The sequence below is a fragment of the Oncorhynchus gorbuscha genome, linkage group LG02 (assembly GCF_021184085.1).
Source record: "Oncorhynchus gorbuscha isolate QuinsamMale2020 ecotype Even-year linkage group LG02, OgorEven_v1.0, whole genome shotgun sequence".
Taxonomy (NCBI): domain Eukaryota; kingdom Metazoa; phylum Chordata; class Actinopteri; order Salmoniformes; family Salmonidae; genus Oncorhynchus; species Oncorhynchus gorbuscha.
In genome coordinates, this window is record NC_060174.1 from 29,673,320 (window position 1) to 29,686,008 (window position 12,689).

At 43.7% G+C, this 12,689-nt stretch overlaps 1 protein-coding gene across 6 annotated transcripts in view; it reads right to left on the minus strand.

Annotated features, from left to right (window-relative positions):
• Positions 1-12,689, minus strand: part of ripor1 (RHO family interacting cell polarization regulator 1) — a 115,162-nt gene that overhangs the window by 13,029 nt on the left and 89,444 nt on the right. For all 6 annotated transcript variants that reach the window (XM_046307059.1, XM_046307068.1, XM_046307051.1 and 3 more), the window contains exons 3-10: positions 10,927-11,076; positions 10,751-10,829; positions 10,617-10,640; positions 10,372-10,425; positions 1,739-1,888; positions 1,415-1,478; positions 1,228-1,271; positions 594-719 (exon numbers count right to left, since the gene is read on the minus strand). In XM_046307059.1, coding sequence (XP_046163015.1) covers positions 594-719; positions 1,228-1,271; positions 1,415-1,478; positions 1,739-1,888; positions 10,372-10,425; positions 10,617-10,640; positions 10,751-10,829; positions 10,927-11,076 — 691 coding nt within the window. The remainder of the gene's footprint in view (positions 1-593; positions 720-1,227; positions 1,272-1,414; positions 1,479-1,738; positions 1,889-10,371; positions 10,426-10,616; positions 10,641-10,750; positions 10,830-10,926; positions 11,077-12,689) is intronic.

The window sequence follows — 12,689 nt, forward strand, 5'->3', positions numbered from 1 at the left end:
ATCCCAGATGCCTGCTCTCCAAACCCCATCCCAGATGCCTGCTCTCCAAACCCCATCCCAGATGCCTGCTCTCCAAACCCCATCCCAGATCCCTGCTCTCCAAACCCCATCCCAGATCCCTGCTCTCCAAACCCCATCCCAGATGCTTGCTCTCCAAACCCCATCCCAGATGCCTGCTCTCCAAACCCCATCCCAGATGCCTGCTCTCCAAACCCCATCCCAGATGCCTGCTCTCCAAACCCCCCTTGTTCATTCATTCTGTGTCTCCTGACTTTCCGATCCCTTGACATTATTGGGGAAAGTAATGAAATCAGTGAGGGAGAAAAACAAGCACATATCCAGCTGCTCTCCTCTCACTGAGCTGTTATATCCATTACCTCTGAGCCTTCGCTTCACACACAGATGTGACAAAGTGAATGTGAGTGACGATCTGTGTGTGTGTGTGTGTGTGTGTGTGTGTGTGTGTGTGTGTGTGTGTGTGTGTGTGTGTGTGTGTGTGTGTGTGTGTGTGTGTGTGTGTGTGTGTGTGTGTGTGTGTGTGTGTGTGTGTTCATCTGTATACTAGTTTTAGGCCAGGATTTGCTGCTTCATACCTTTATTGATAGGAACTCTGTGATGAGAGGCAGAAAGACCATGTCCTCGCTGTCCCACACCTGCTTGCCATTGATCTCCATCCTTCCCCTCAGCTTCCAGCGCTGCCGCCCATACTTCATAAAGATCTGAAAGGTCAGGGGTCAGGTTTAGGTTCAATATGGAATAACAGAAACACACAATGAGCCAGTCACTGTCACATCTATCTTGGTCTTCACACATTTGCTCATTCTTAAGCCTTCGCTGAGTCATTTGTGTTTGTGCTGAATGCGGAGTAAAGATCTGGAGGTTCTGTTTAAAGGTGCCTTCTCCCTGCGAGGGAATGGAGTGTGACACTGACTCACATTGATTATGCTGTCAATCATCACTAAATCTATGCATGTTAAACAGACGGAGGCAGTGCTGACACATGAACGCCTTTCCTTTTCCAATTACCCTCCTCCTGCAGTCTGCAGATAGCCCAGCTCTGAGAGGCCATGTTACTGTGGCATATACACTCCCTCACTCCCTCCACCAGCACTAACGCTTAGAATGGTGACGCTATGGCAGCCATGCAGAAACTACTCCTGCAAGGACAGCAAAAGTGGAGGGAACAGAGAGAGAGGGAGATAAAAGGAGAGAGAAAGAAAAACTCACCTCATACGTGTCCCCAGCACAAAGCCGTGCGAACCCTGCTAGACCTGCAACAAACAAATGTTTCAAGACCACATACAAGCAAACAAACAATCTTACAATGCAACCTTTTGATTGGAATAGACCAACCATACACTGGGGTCCAGAGTCACAACAGACAAAGAAGATGGATACACTGACATAAACGTACCCTTCATCTTAACATGGAACTCCCCCAGCTGGTTTTCCAGCTCGCTCTCCAGCATGCACATGTTCTGCAAAAAGCAGGAGAGCGAGAATGTTTTGGAAAATCCTTCAAAGCAAAAACATTAGGCAGTCAACACTACAATCGTTGTACTAATATCATAGAGCACAGCTCTGGGGGAACGAGAGCACCTGTTCTTAGTCCGGTTACCCTACAGTCTTTGAACTCAGTCTCAGGACAATGACTCTGTCCTCGGCTTCCTGTATATCTGATCCTGGCACTCCCTCCCTTCTTTCCCTCACTGATCAACTCTCCTCTCTCACCCCTCACCTCTGTGTACTCTTTGTAGCCTTTGTTGGCCTCAGAGAGGCTCTCTCTGGCCTCGCGGCTGCCCTGGGAGACGGTGTAGGCCTTCACCATCTTATTGGCCCCATCCCTCAGCCGGTGCTGCATACAGTAGGCCTCATACAGCTCGTCAATCTGAGGAGGACAAAACACAAGGATGGTTACTTTCATTTGGACTTTTACAGTGGTTATACAATTGTATATCTTTATTATATATATATTTTTTAAATGTTTTATTCACCAAACACTAAAACACACTGCACACCCTAAAACTCTTCATGAATCTTTTTCAATCATAGTCATCCATTTAGTGGTGACATATTGGAGTTCCATTATCATGGAACCATAAAGCATGTAATTGCACCATAATCCTTCCTTTGGTCTTTGACAGTTTAACGACCTCTGAAAAAAAGTGTGTCTGGAAAATTAAGAAGCGACTGCAATACAGTGGAACTCCGGATGGTGATATTCCACTGCAGCGGCTTCAGGCTCTATGGTGCTAACCGTGGAAAAGTAATAGTTCGTTTGAATTGGAGACTCCATGTGGCTTTAAAAATTGTAAAAAGGACTTGGGGTGAACATTAGGAGCTTACTTCCTAAACTGGATTACATCAAGATCTGCGCCTAGCAGACTAATCCGGACATTCTGGTATTGACCGAAACTTGGATCTCTGGGGACATTCTGGACTCTGATATACATATTGAGGGTTATAATGTGTTCAGAGCTGACATACAGGGTAGAGTGGCCATTCTTATTAAAACATCTGTCTCTTTACTCAAATATATTTCCCTTGCCCAAAAACATTAGAGCTATTATCTTCAAGCCTTGTCTAGGGAACAATGTATCCATAACCGTTATAGGGTTGTACCGTCCTCCCTCGGCTAACCTTTGTGCACTCGAGGAGTTAACTAGTTTGTTGTCTTCTTTTACTAAATCAGAAGTTACTATACAGGGTGACCTAAATTATGATTGGGAAATGCAGGCTTCAGACAATCTAAAAGACATGTGTAATGATCTAAACCTGACCCAGCTGGTGACTAAGCCTACACGGCCCAATCCTAAAGATCCATCAGTCCTCCACTACCTCAACCCTAATTTTAACGAATACACAAGAGAAATTGTGTTTCTACTGGTGTCTTCGCCAAAGACATTAGTGACAATTCCCCAGTTGTTTGTGTTAGAAATGTGAGAACACAAAAATCTCAGCCTCGTGTCATCACAAAGAGGTACTTTAAAACCTTCAGTCAACAGCCTTTTTACAGGATCTTTATTTTAGTGACCTTGACTGTATTTCAGCTATCCCGGAACCTGATTTATATTTCAGCCTTTTTGCAGATGTCTTCAAATCTTTGTGGGCAATCATGCTCCCTTCAAAAAATGAAGGGTTAAAGGCAGATGGAATGTCTGGAACACTCCGGAATTATCAGAAGTAATTCGTAAAAGAGATGATGCTTGGATCAAAGCCAGGAATACAGGCTTGGTCCCGGACTGGCAAGCTTTTAAGCAACTGAGGAATCATTGTGTAAGACAAAATCAGAAAGGATAAATCTGATTCTTATGTAACTGCTCTTTCAGATTGTAATAGGAACCCTGCTAAATTCTTGAATAATGTGATATCCTCCTTTCTGCCACAACAAATGAATTCAGACACTGCCCTCATTATGTAAAAAAACGCCATCATTGATGTATTTAATCACCAATTGATTTCAGAGGGCTCTCTCTTTGAAATAACTTCTAAGCCTATTCACAATGACATTGAGCTGGATGCTGATAGGGGAAACTTGACAAATGATCAGATAAATTAGTCAAAGCTTTTCTTTTAGGCTATTTACAGAAAAATAAGTCCTGGATGCTTTGCTAGCAGTAGACAACAAGAAATCCACAAGGGCCAACCAATTGCATTCCGGTCTGCTTAAGTGTGAAGCGACCATCACTGCTGGCTCAATAACCCATAAAAACATTTTTTTTTTTACATTGTTATCAGGGACATATTCCAAAAGTATGGAAATCAAGTCTTGTGCTGCCACTCCATAAGGACAGGGATAATAGTGATCATCATTATCAACCCATTTCAATGCTTCCTTGTCTAGCTAATATTCTTGAATCCTTGGTAAATGTACAACTTTGTTCTTTTTTTATCTGAGAAATATATTTTGAATGTAAACCAATCAGGGTTTAGGTCGGTTTAGGCACTATTACACTTTAGTTAATAATCTTGTCGAAGCATGAGTTTACATGTTCACTCATTCAATGGATCTTCAATCAATGTGTTCCCGCATATAAATACTTAGGCATTTGGATTGATATGGATTTGATGTTTAAAAAACATATAAACTCAGCATGAAAAGAAACGTCCCTTTTTCAGGACCACGTCTTTCAGAGATAATTCGTAAAAATCCAAATAACTTCACAGATCTTCATTGTAAAGGGTTCAAACACTGTTTCCCATGCTTGTTCAATAAACCATAAACAATTCATGAACATGCACCTGTGGAACGGTCATTAAGACACTTACAGACGGTAGGCAATTAAGGTCACAGTTATGAAAACATAGGACACTAGAGGCCTTTCTACAGACTCTGAAAAACACCAAAAGAAAGACACCCAGGGTCCCTGCTCATCTGCGTGAACGTGCCTTAGGCATGCTGCAAGGAGGCATGAGGACTACAGATGTGGCCAGGGCAATAAATTGCAATGTCCGTACTGTGAGACGCCTAAGACAGCGCTACAGGGAGACAGGACGGACAGCTGATCGTCCTCGCAGTGGCAGACCACGTGTAACAACACCTGCACAGGATTAGTACATCCAAACATCACACCCGCGGGATAGGTACAGGATGGCAACAACAACTGCCCGAGTTACACCAGGAACGCACAACCCCTCCCTCCATCAGTGCTCAGACTGTCCACAATAGGCTGAGCGAGGCTGGACTGAGGGCTTGTAGGCCTGTTGTAAGGCAGGTCCTCAACAGACATCACCAGCAACAATGTCGCCTATGGGCACAAACCCACCGTCGCTGGACCAGACAGGACTGCCAAAAGTGCTCTTCACAGACGAGTCGTGGTTTTGTCTCACCAGGGGTGATGTTCGGATTTGCGTTTATCGTCGAAGGAATGAGCCTTACACCGAGGCCTGTACTCTGGAGCAGGATTGATTTGGAGGTGGAGGGTCCATTATGGTCTGGGGCGGTGTGTCACATCATCATCAGACGGAGCTTGTCGTCATTGCAGGCAATCTCAATGCTGTGCGTTACAGGAAGTCATCCTCCTCCCTCATGTGGTATCCTTCCTGCAGGCTCATCCTGACATGACCCTCCAGCATGACAATGCCACCAGCCATACTGCTCGTTCAGTGTGTGATTTCCTGCAAGACAGGAATGCCAGTGCGCTTGCCATGACCAGCGAAGAGCCCGGATCTCAATCCCATTAAGCACGTCTGGGACCTGTTGGATCGGAGGGTGAGGGTCTTGCAGGTGCCTTGGTGGAAGAGTGGGGTAACGTCTCACAGCAAGAACTGTCAAATCTGGTGCAGTCCAAGAGGAGGACATGCACTGCAGTACTTAATGCAGCTGGTGGCCACACCAGATACTGACTGTTACTTTTGACCCCCCCTTTGTTCCGGGACACATTATTCCATTTCTGTTAGTCACATGTCTGTGGAACTTGTTCAGTTTGTCTCAGTTGTTGAATATTGTTATGTTCATACAAATATTTACACATGTTAAGTTTGCTGAAAATAAACAGTTGACAGTGAGAGGATGTTTCTGAGTTTAGATGAACTGGTTAACAAGCTAAGATTTAAAGTTGGCTTTTTCTACAGAAACAGATTGTGCCTTTCTCTAAACAGCAGGAAGCAGATTATCCAGTTAAACTTTTTATCGGTTCTCTATTATGGCAATATTATTTATAAAAGTGCAGCTGCTACGACTCTTAAACCTTTGGATGCCATAGTGTCCTTTATTTTGTTACAGGTGACAGTTTTTGTAATCATCACTGCATCCTGTATCAAAGGGTTGCCTAGACTTCACTAAAGACCTGTAGATCTCTACATTACTCCCTTTTAGTTTACAAGGCCCTACTTCATAAATTTGTCTTATCTAACTTGCATTTTTTAAATTTTACCTTTATTTAACCAGGTAGGCTAGTTGAGAACAAGTTCTCATTTACAACTGCGACCTGGCCAAGATAAAGCAAAGCAGTGCGACTAAAACAACAGAGTTACACATGGGAAAAACAAAGGTACAGTCAATAACACAATAGAAAAATCTATATACAGTGGGTGCAATTGAAGTAAAGAGGTAAGGCAAAAAAAATAGGCCAATAGTGGCAAAGTAATTACAATTGAGCAATTAACACTGGAGTGATATATGTGCAAGTAGAAATTATGGTGTGCAAAAGAGCAGAAAACAAATATGGGGATGAGGTAGGTAGTTTGTTGGATGAGCTATTTACAAATTGGCTGTGTACGGCTGCAGTGATCGGTAAGCTGCTCTGACAGCTGACGCTTAAAGTTAGTGAGAGAGATATAAGTCTCCAACTTCAACGATTTTTGCGATTCGTTCCAGTCATTGGCAGCAGAGAACTGGAAGGAAAGGCGGCCAAAGGAGGTGTTGGCTTTGGGGATGCAAAGACTTATAGATGACCTGGAGCCAGTGGGTTTGGCAATGAAAATATGTAGCGAGGACCAGCCAACAAGAGCATACAGGTCGCAGGGGTGGGTAGTAATTGGGGCTTTGGTGACAAAACGGATGGCACTGTGACAGACCATCCAATTTGCTGAGTAGAGTGTTGGAGGCTATTTTGTAAATCTCCAAAGTCAAGGATCGGTAGGATAGTCAGTTTTACGAGGGTGTTTGGCAGCATGAGTGAAGGAAGCTTTGTTTTGAAATAGGAAGCCGATTCTAGATTTAATTTTGGATTGGAGATACTTAATGTGAGTCTGGAAGGAGAGTTTACAGTCTAACCAGACACCTAGGTATTTGTAGTTGTCCACATATTCTAAGTCAGAACCGTCCAGAGTAGTGATGCTAGTCGGGCGGGCGGGTCCAGGCGGTGATTGGTTGAAGAGATGTATAGATGCCGGAGTTGCCTAACCCATTCACAGGATTGGTTAACTCTTGAGTTCCTAGGGTATCCACTGAGCTTGGTAAATCTGCATTTAGTTTTAATGCACCTCTAAATTAAAATTTCATTTCAATGTTCTGGTGCAGTTTGAGCAATTTAAAGTACTGATTGGCGACTTATTTGTGGAGGAATGTAACAGTTTTTCTGGGTGATTCATGATGTTTTCTTTGTGCTTTAATGTTTATTAAAACACAAAAGATTAAAACAATGATGTTGTATATACAGGGAGCATTTGTAAAAGAGACCTGGGTCTTTCCTGTTCAAATAAAGGTTCAATAAAATGCATACTAACTCCCAGTGACACAAAAGCTGACAACGTGCAACCTCAAAAAATACAAAACATACAACCTCTGACACACACAAAAACAACACTGTCTGCGTGCCCCATCAAATAACATTGTAGCAGGCTCTTACAGATTAAACTTTTATTCACCTTGTCCAGAACATCACAAATTGTTTTCAGTTCACGGGATAAGTGTGTTTTCCCAGATTTTCTAAATCAGTGAACATCGCTTCCAGCACTGAGCCTCATTCACTAAATGACACCCCACTATCTCCCCACTTTCAGATACCCTGATTCATTACAGTGAGTGATCCAGAATGTCAGGCCCACACTGTCTGTGTGGATACATACGCTGAGCAGCCTGAATGAATTAGTAAACAGACAAACACCATGAGAGCTCCATTCACCAAAGTTGACTCCATGGGAGATGTGTTTTATGAGTATGTGAACGGGTGCATCACGATCCTTTCATTCTGATAGCATTGAGAGCACCCCCCCCCACCCCCACCACTCCCTCGTTCTTCACCTTCACACACTTCTGTCACATTCCCTCCATTTCATGATGATCACAGAGCGCTAGCTCCACCTGACTGGTCTGGTCCACTTAGCCACGACTGCACATAACAGCACTCTGTAACTACATTCCTGATGACCCACTCATACGGTCTCAACATGTTGCTTTGATGACTATCATCTTTGTTACATAAAACTACCCTCCATGTGTGTTTACGATGAAACACTAGCTGGTGTGTGTTTACGATGAAACACTAGCTGGTGTGTGTTTACGATGAAACACTAGCTGGTGTGTGTTTACGATGAAACACTAGCTGGTGTGTGTTTACGATGAAACACTAGCTGGTGTGTGTTTACGATGAAACACTAGCTGGTGTGTGTTTACGATGAAACACTAGCTGGTGTGTGTTTACGATGAAACACTAGCTGGTGTGTGTTTACGATGAAACACTAGCTGGTGTGTGTTTACGATGAAACACTAGCTGGTGTGTGTTTACGATGAAACACTAGCTGGTGTGTGTTTACGATGAAACACTAGCTGGTGTGTGTTTACGATGAAACACTAGCTGGTGTGTGTTTACGATGAAACACTAGCTGGTGTGTGTTTACGATGAAACACTAGCTGGTGTGTGTTTACGATGAAACACTAGCTGGTGTGTGTTTACGATGAAACACTAGCTGGTGTGTGTTTACGATGAAACACTAGCTGGTGTGTGTTTACGATGAAACACTAGCTGGTGTGTGTTTAAGATGAAACACTAGCTGGTGTGTGTTTAAGATGAAACACTAGCTGGTGTGTGTTTAAGATGAAACAGATTTCTGGAGTGAGTAATGGTGTGTCTCTCCTCTAACTTCATTCACAGCAGCCAAAAACAAAGACACCTGCTAGACTACCAGCTAGTGAAACACGGTTCTGAACAGCCTGCATAACCCATCAGCTTTGGGAGAGAGGTTAACCTGGAATAGAGCTACACTAAGTAGGCAATAGGCATAGGTCACTGTGTGTGTAGAGGTCAAACAGGACCAAAAGGTCAGACTAGCGGAAAATCACCATATTTAACAGGACAGGTCTGCAGAAGTCCAGCATGGCCAATGCTTCTCCATTGAGATGTGATGATTAAAGCCAAAGTGTTCCCCCGTGGAGCTGACTGGGAGACTGAGCAGAGGGGGAGAGGGGGAGCCACCAAATCCTCTGCATTGCAGAAGCACTGAGCAGAGCAGACTGAAGAATTACAAACAATAAATGACTGTACTCTGGCACAGAACTTTACATACGTAGGCTCACGTATTGCACTTTCAAACACACTCATATAGTATTAAACATGAGCACATAAATGTAAACATACACACATCGGGCTGGCCACAGAGACGCCATGGCTCCACGGGGTGGGGGGTGACAAAAAGAAAAAAGCAGCTCTTTAAATTTGAATGTACAGGGAGAGGCGGAGCCAGGCAGAGCTGCTGGAGTGAGGGAGAGCCAGATTGATTCCTCTGTCATCCCAATCAGCCCCCTCTATCCATCTGGAGGTGGTTACTGATGGTTACTGTGAGGCTGAGGCAGACTCAGCCGGGCAGCCTTCATCGCTCACCAACTGCTCCAGCCCAAGACTCTCCCTCCCTTCCGCTCTCTCTTTCTCCCTCCCGCTCTCTCTTTCTCCCAGAGGAACTACGTGCCCCACAAGGGAGGCCCTGTTCAGGAACATCTCAACTATGACACATCTGTTGTAGTCTAATCGGTCGATTAAAAGCAGTCATCGCCGTTATTTTACCAGAACACCCCCCCCAATCAGCCCTGAGACAGACCGCTCAAGGACCCTTCAGAATGATAACCAATCACTGCTGTTTCCTTCTGGAGGGGAAATCAGCCTAACTGTCACCAGGAAAGGGAAGGGCAGGTCAACAAGTGGTTAAGTTTACTTTCAAATTCAAAATAAACCCTCTGATCTCCTTACCTAGGTGATTGGCCATGACATTTGACCCCTAGGAGGTGAGGCTCCCCCTGCTTGTAAAACAAAAACTAATCATACATCAATAAGGTAGGAGGAGGAGGAAGACGAGGATGTGTTCCTGTGTTGCTGCAGCTGTCAGGTTAACAGCCAGTTCAGTATACTCCTCTCCCAGGATAGGGTTAAAACTCTCAGAAAATAAACCAAGAATGTGAGACTAGCATGAGGCCGCCCCCTGCTAGTGAACCATGTCCAGGCATACTGTGTGTGTGTGTGTGTGTGTGTGTGTGTGTGTGTGTGTGTGTGTGTGTGTGTGTGTGTGTGTGTGTGTGTGTGTGTGTGTGTGTGTGTGTGTGTGTGTGTGTGTGTGTGTGTGTGTGTGTGTGTGTGTGTGTGCAAACACAGGGCTTGTTTTAAAAGCTAAAGGGCAGCACTCTCAATGGTCACTAATTCATAAACACAGTGAACAAGCAAAGAGCTGCTGGACCTTACCCCTAGACTGAAGCCTGCCAGTTACACCCACACAATCAGTGTTAGAGGCCCATTCTGTCTGAGGCCTGCTGTAGTGTGTGGGTACTCAGTCGTAATAAAATGAAAACCTACATAATGTATGTATCATTTTTATTAACACGCCGTCCCACATCTATTTCTATCCGACACATCAAAGATAAATAAACTTTGCGCTTGTTCAAGTTAACCAATCACACAATAATTTTCTGTTCTCTCTCACACACACACACACACGGCTTACCTTGCTTAGATGGAACTCAAGCCGTCGCATAAACCTCTCAACCACCTTCACTTGCTGTTGGAAGAAACACAAGGACTCCTCTTTCAAAATGATGCTCAAATAATGGATATAATGTAATCTGGGAAAAATGGATTGCTGTCTGATTATTTTACAAGACCTAAACTTTTGGATTAAGCTCATATGATTACTGTGTGATACTGTACAATAGATTGGGTGAATAATATAGAAGACAGGGTCAAACTCACCTTATCCAGCTCATAGAGAAACCCCTGAAAAAGAACAAGAAAATCACATGACTATACAGTCCAGTAAAAACCATTACACGGTCAAGTGAGCGTACAGCCATTTTATGGCAGATTCAAGATATGGTGGTACCTACCAGACGAGAGTTCCTCTTGGATTCCCTCATTTGTCGGCTCAGGCTGTCCAGCTCTATCTGGTGCACCTGCAGGTAAGACCTGAGACAGACACATGGCAGGTACATTTCCTGTTTGTCTGAACAGGCATGCATGACAATAATATTTTGTGCAAAAGCGTATGTGTATGTGTACTCACTGCAGGCCTCGCTTTAGAGCTTCGTAGACCTCATCCAGCCTCTCTGGCTGGGGCACCTTGGGCGGTGGGGATTTGGCGGAGAGGGTGAACATCCTACTGGCTCTGGAGGGCTTCCTGGTGACCCTCGGGGTGCTGAACACCGACAGGTTCCTAAAACACAACACACAAAGCCTTTTCCTAACTGTGCTGCTGAAACTGTAGCGCTTCAATCACTGTGACGGTTGGTGAGTTGATGGAATCAAGTGAGAGGGATTTTAACATGCTTTTCAAATGCTATGGAGATAAGTCTAATTCATACACAACAGGCCGAAGACATGTGTGGAGTGTCCCATCTCCAGCCCACCCTACCAGAGCAGTGAAGCATGGATGTGCACAGTCAGGGGTGATGATAACATTCTGAGTTGATGAATAAAATGATCAATATCACTTTATAAAATGCAACAGGTAATCGATTTGAGGAAAGACTCCTCTTTCACAGATGACAGGCCATTCAATGGGTTACGGAAGAGAGATGTGTCTAGGCTGCTCATATTCTCTTCAGCAAGATACTGCCTGATCAGTCAAAACACCTTTCCTTCAGACATATAACTCTAGTAAGTGCTTTATATTAATGCATTTCTTATATGTAGGTTGCAGAAGGAATGTGCCAAATGCAAGCGATGGATTTCCTCTCTTCCTCTGCATCTCCTGATGCACTGTCTTTACTCTGTCTCTCTTTAGTACAAACTCCTGCTCCTATTACTCCTCTAGCATACACACTCTATTCTCCTCTCTCTGTTCTTCCTTTAATATTCTGACTCCATTCTCCTCTCTCTGTTCTTCCTTTAATATTCCGACTATTCTCCTCTCTCTTTTCTTCCTTCAATATTCTGACTCCATTCTCTCTCTGTTCTTCCTTCAATATTCTGACTCCATTCTCCTCTCTGTTCTTCCTTTACTATTCTGACTCCATTCTCCTCTCTGTTCTTCCTTTACTATTCTGACTCCATTCTCCTCTCTGTTCTTCCTTTACTATTCTGACTCCATTCTCCTCTCTCTGTTCTTCCTTTATTCTGACTCCATTCTTCTGTTCTTCCATTCTGACTCCATTCTCTCTGTTCTTCCTTTACTATTCTGACTCCATTCTCCTCTCTCTGTTCTTCCTTTACTATTCTGACTCCATTCTCCTCTCTCTGTTCTTCCTTTACTATTCTGACTCCATTCTCCTCTCTCTGTTCTTCCTTTACTATTCTGACTCCATTAACTCTCTCTGTTCTTCCTTTACTATTCTGACTCCATTCTCTCTCTCTGTTCTTCCTTTACTATTCTGACTCCATTCTCCCTCTCTGTTCTTCCTTTACTATTCTGACTCCATGATCTGTTCTTCCTTTACTATTCTGACTCCATTCTAGCCTCTCTGTTCTTCCTTTACTATTCTGACTCCATTCTCCTCTCTCTGTTCTTCCTTTACTATTCTGACTCCATTCTCCTCTCTCTGTTCTTCCTTTACTATTCTATCTCAAGGCCATCAGACTGTTAAACAGCCACCACTAACATTGAGTGGCTGCTGCCAACACACTGTCATTGACACTGACCCAACTCCAGCCATTTTAATAATGGGAATTGATGGGAAATGATGTAAATATATCACTAGCCACTTTAAACAATGCTACCTTATATAATGTTACTTACCCTACATTATTCATCTCATATGCATATGTATATACTGTACTCTACATCATCGACTGCATCCTTATGTAACACATGTATCACTAGCCACTTTA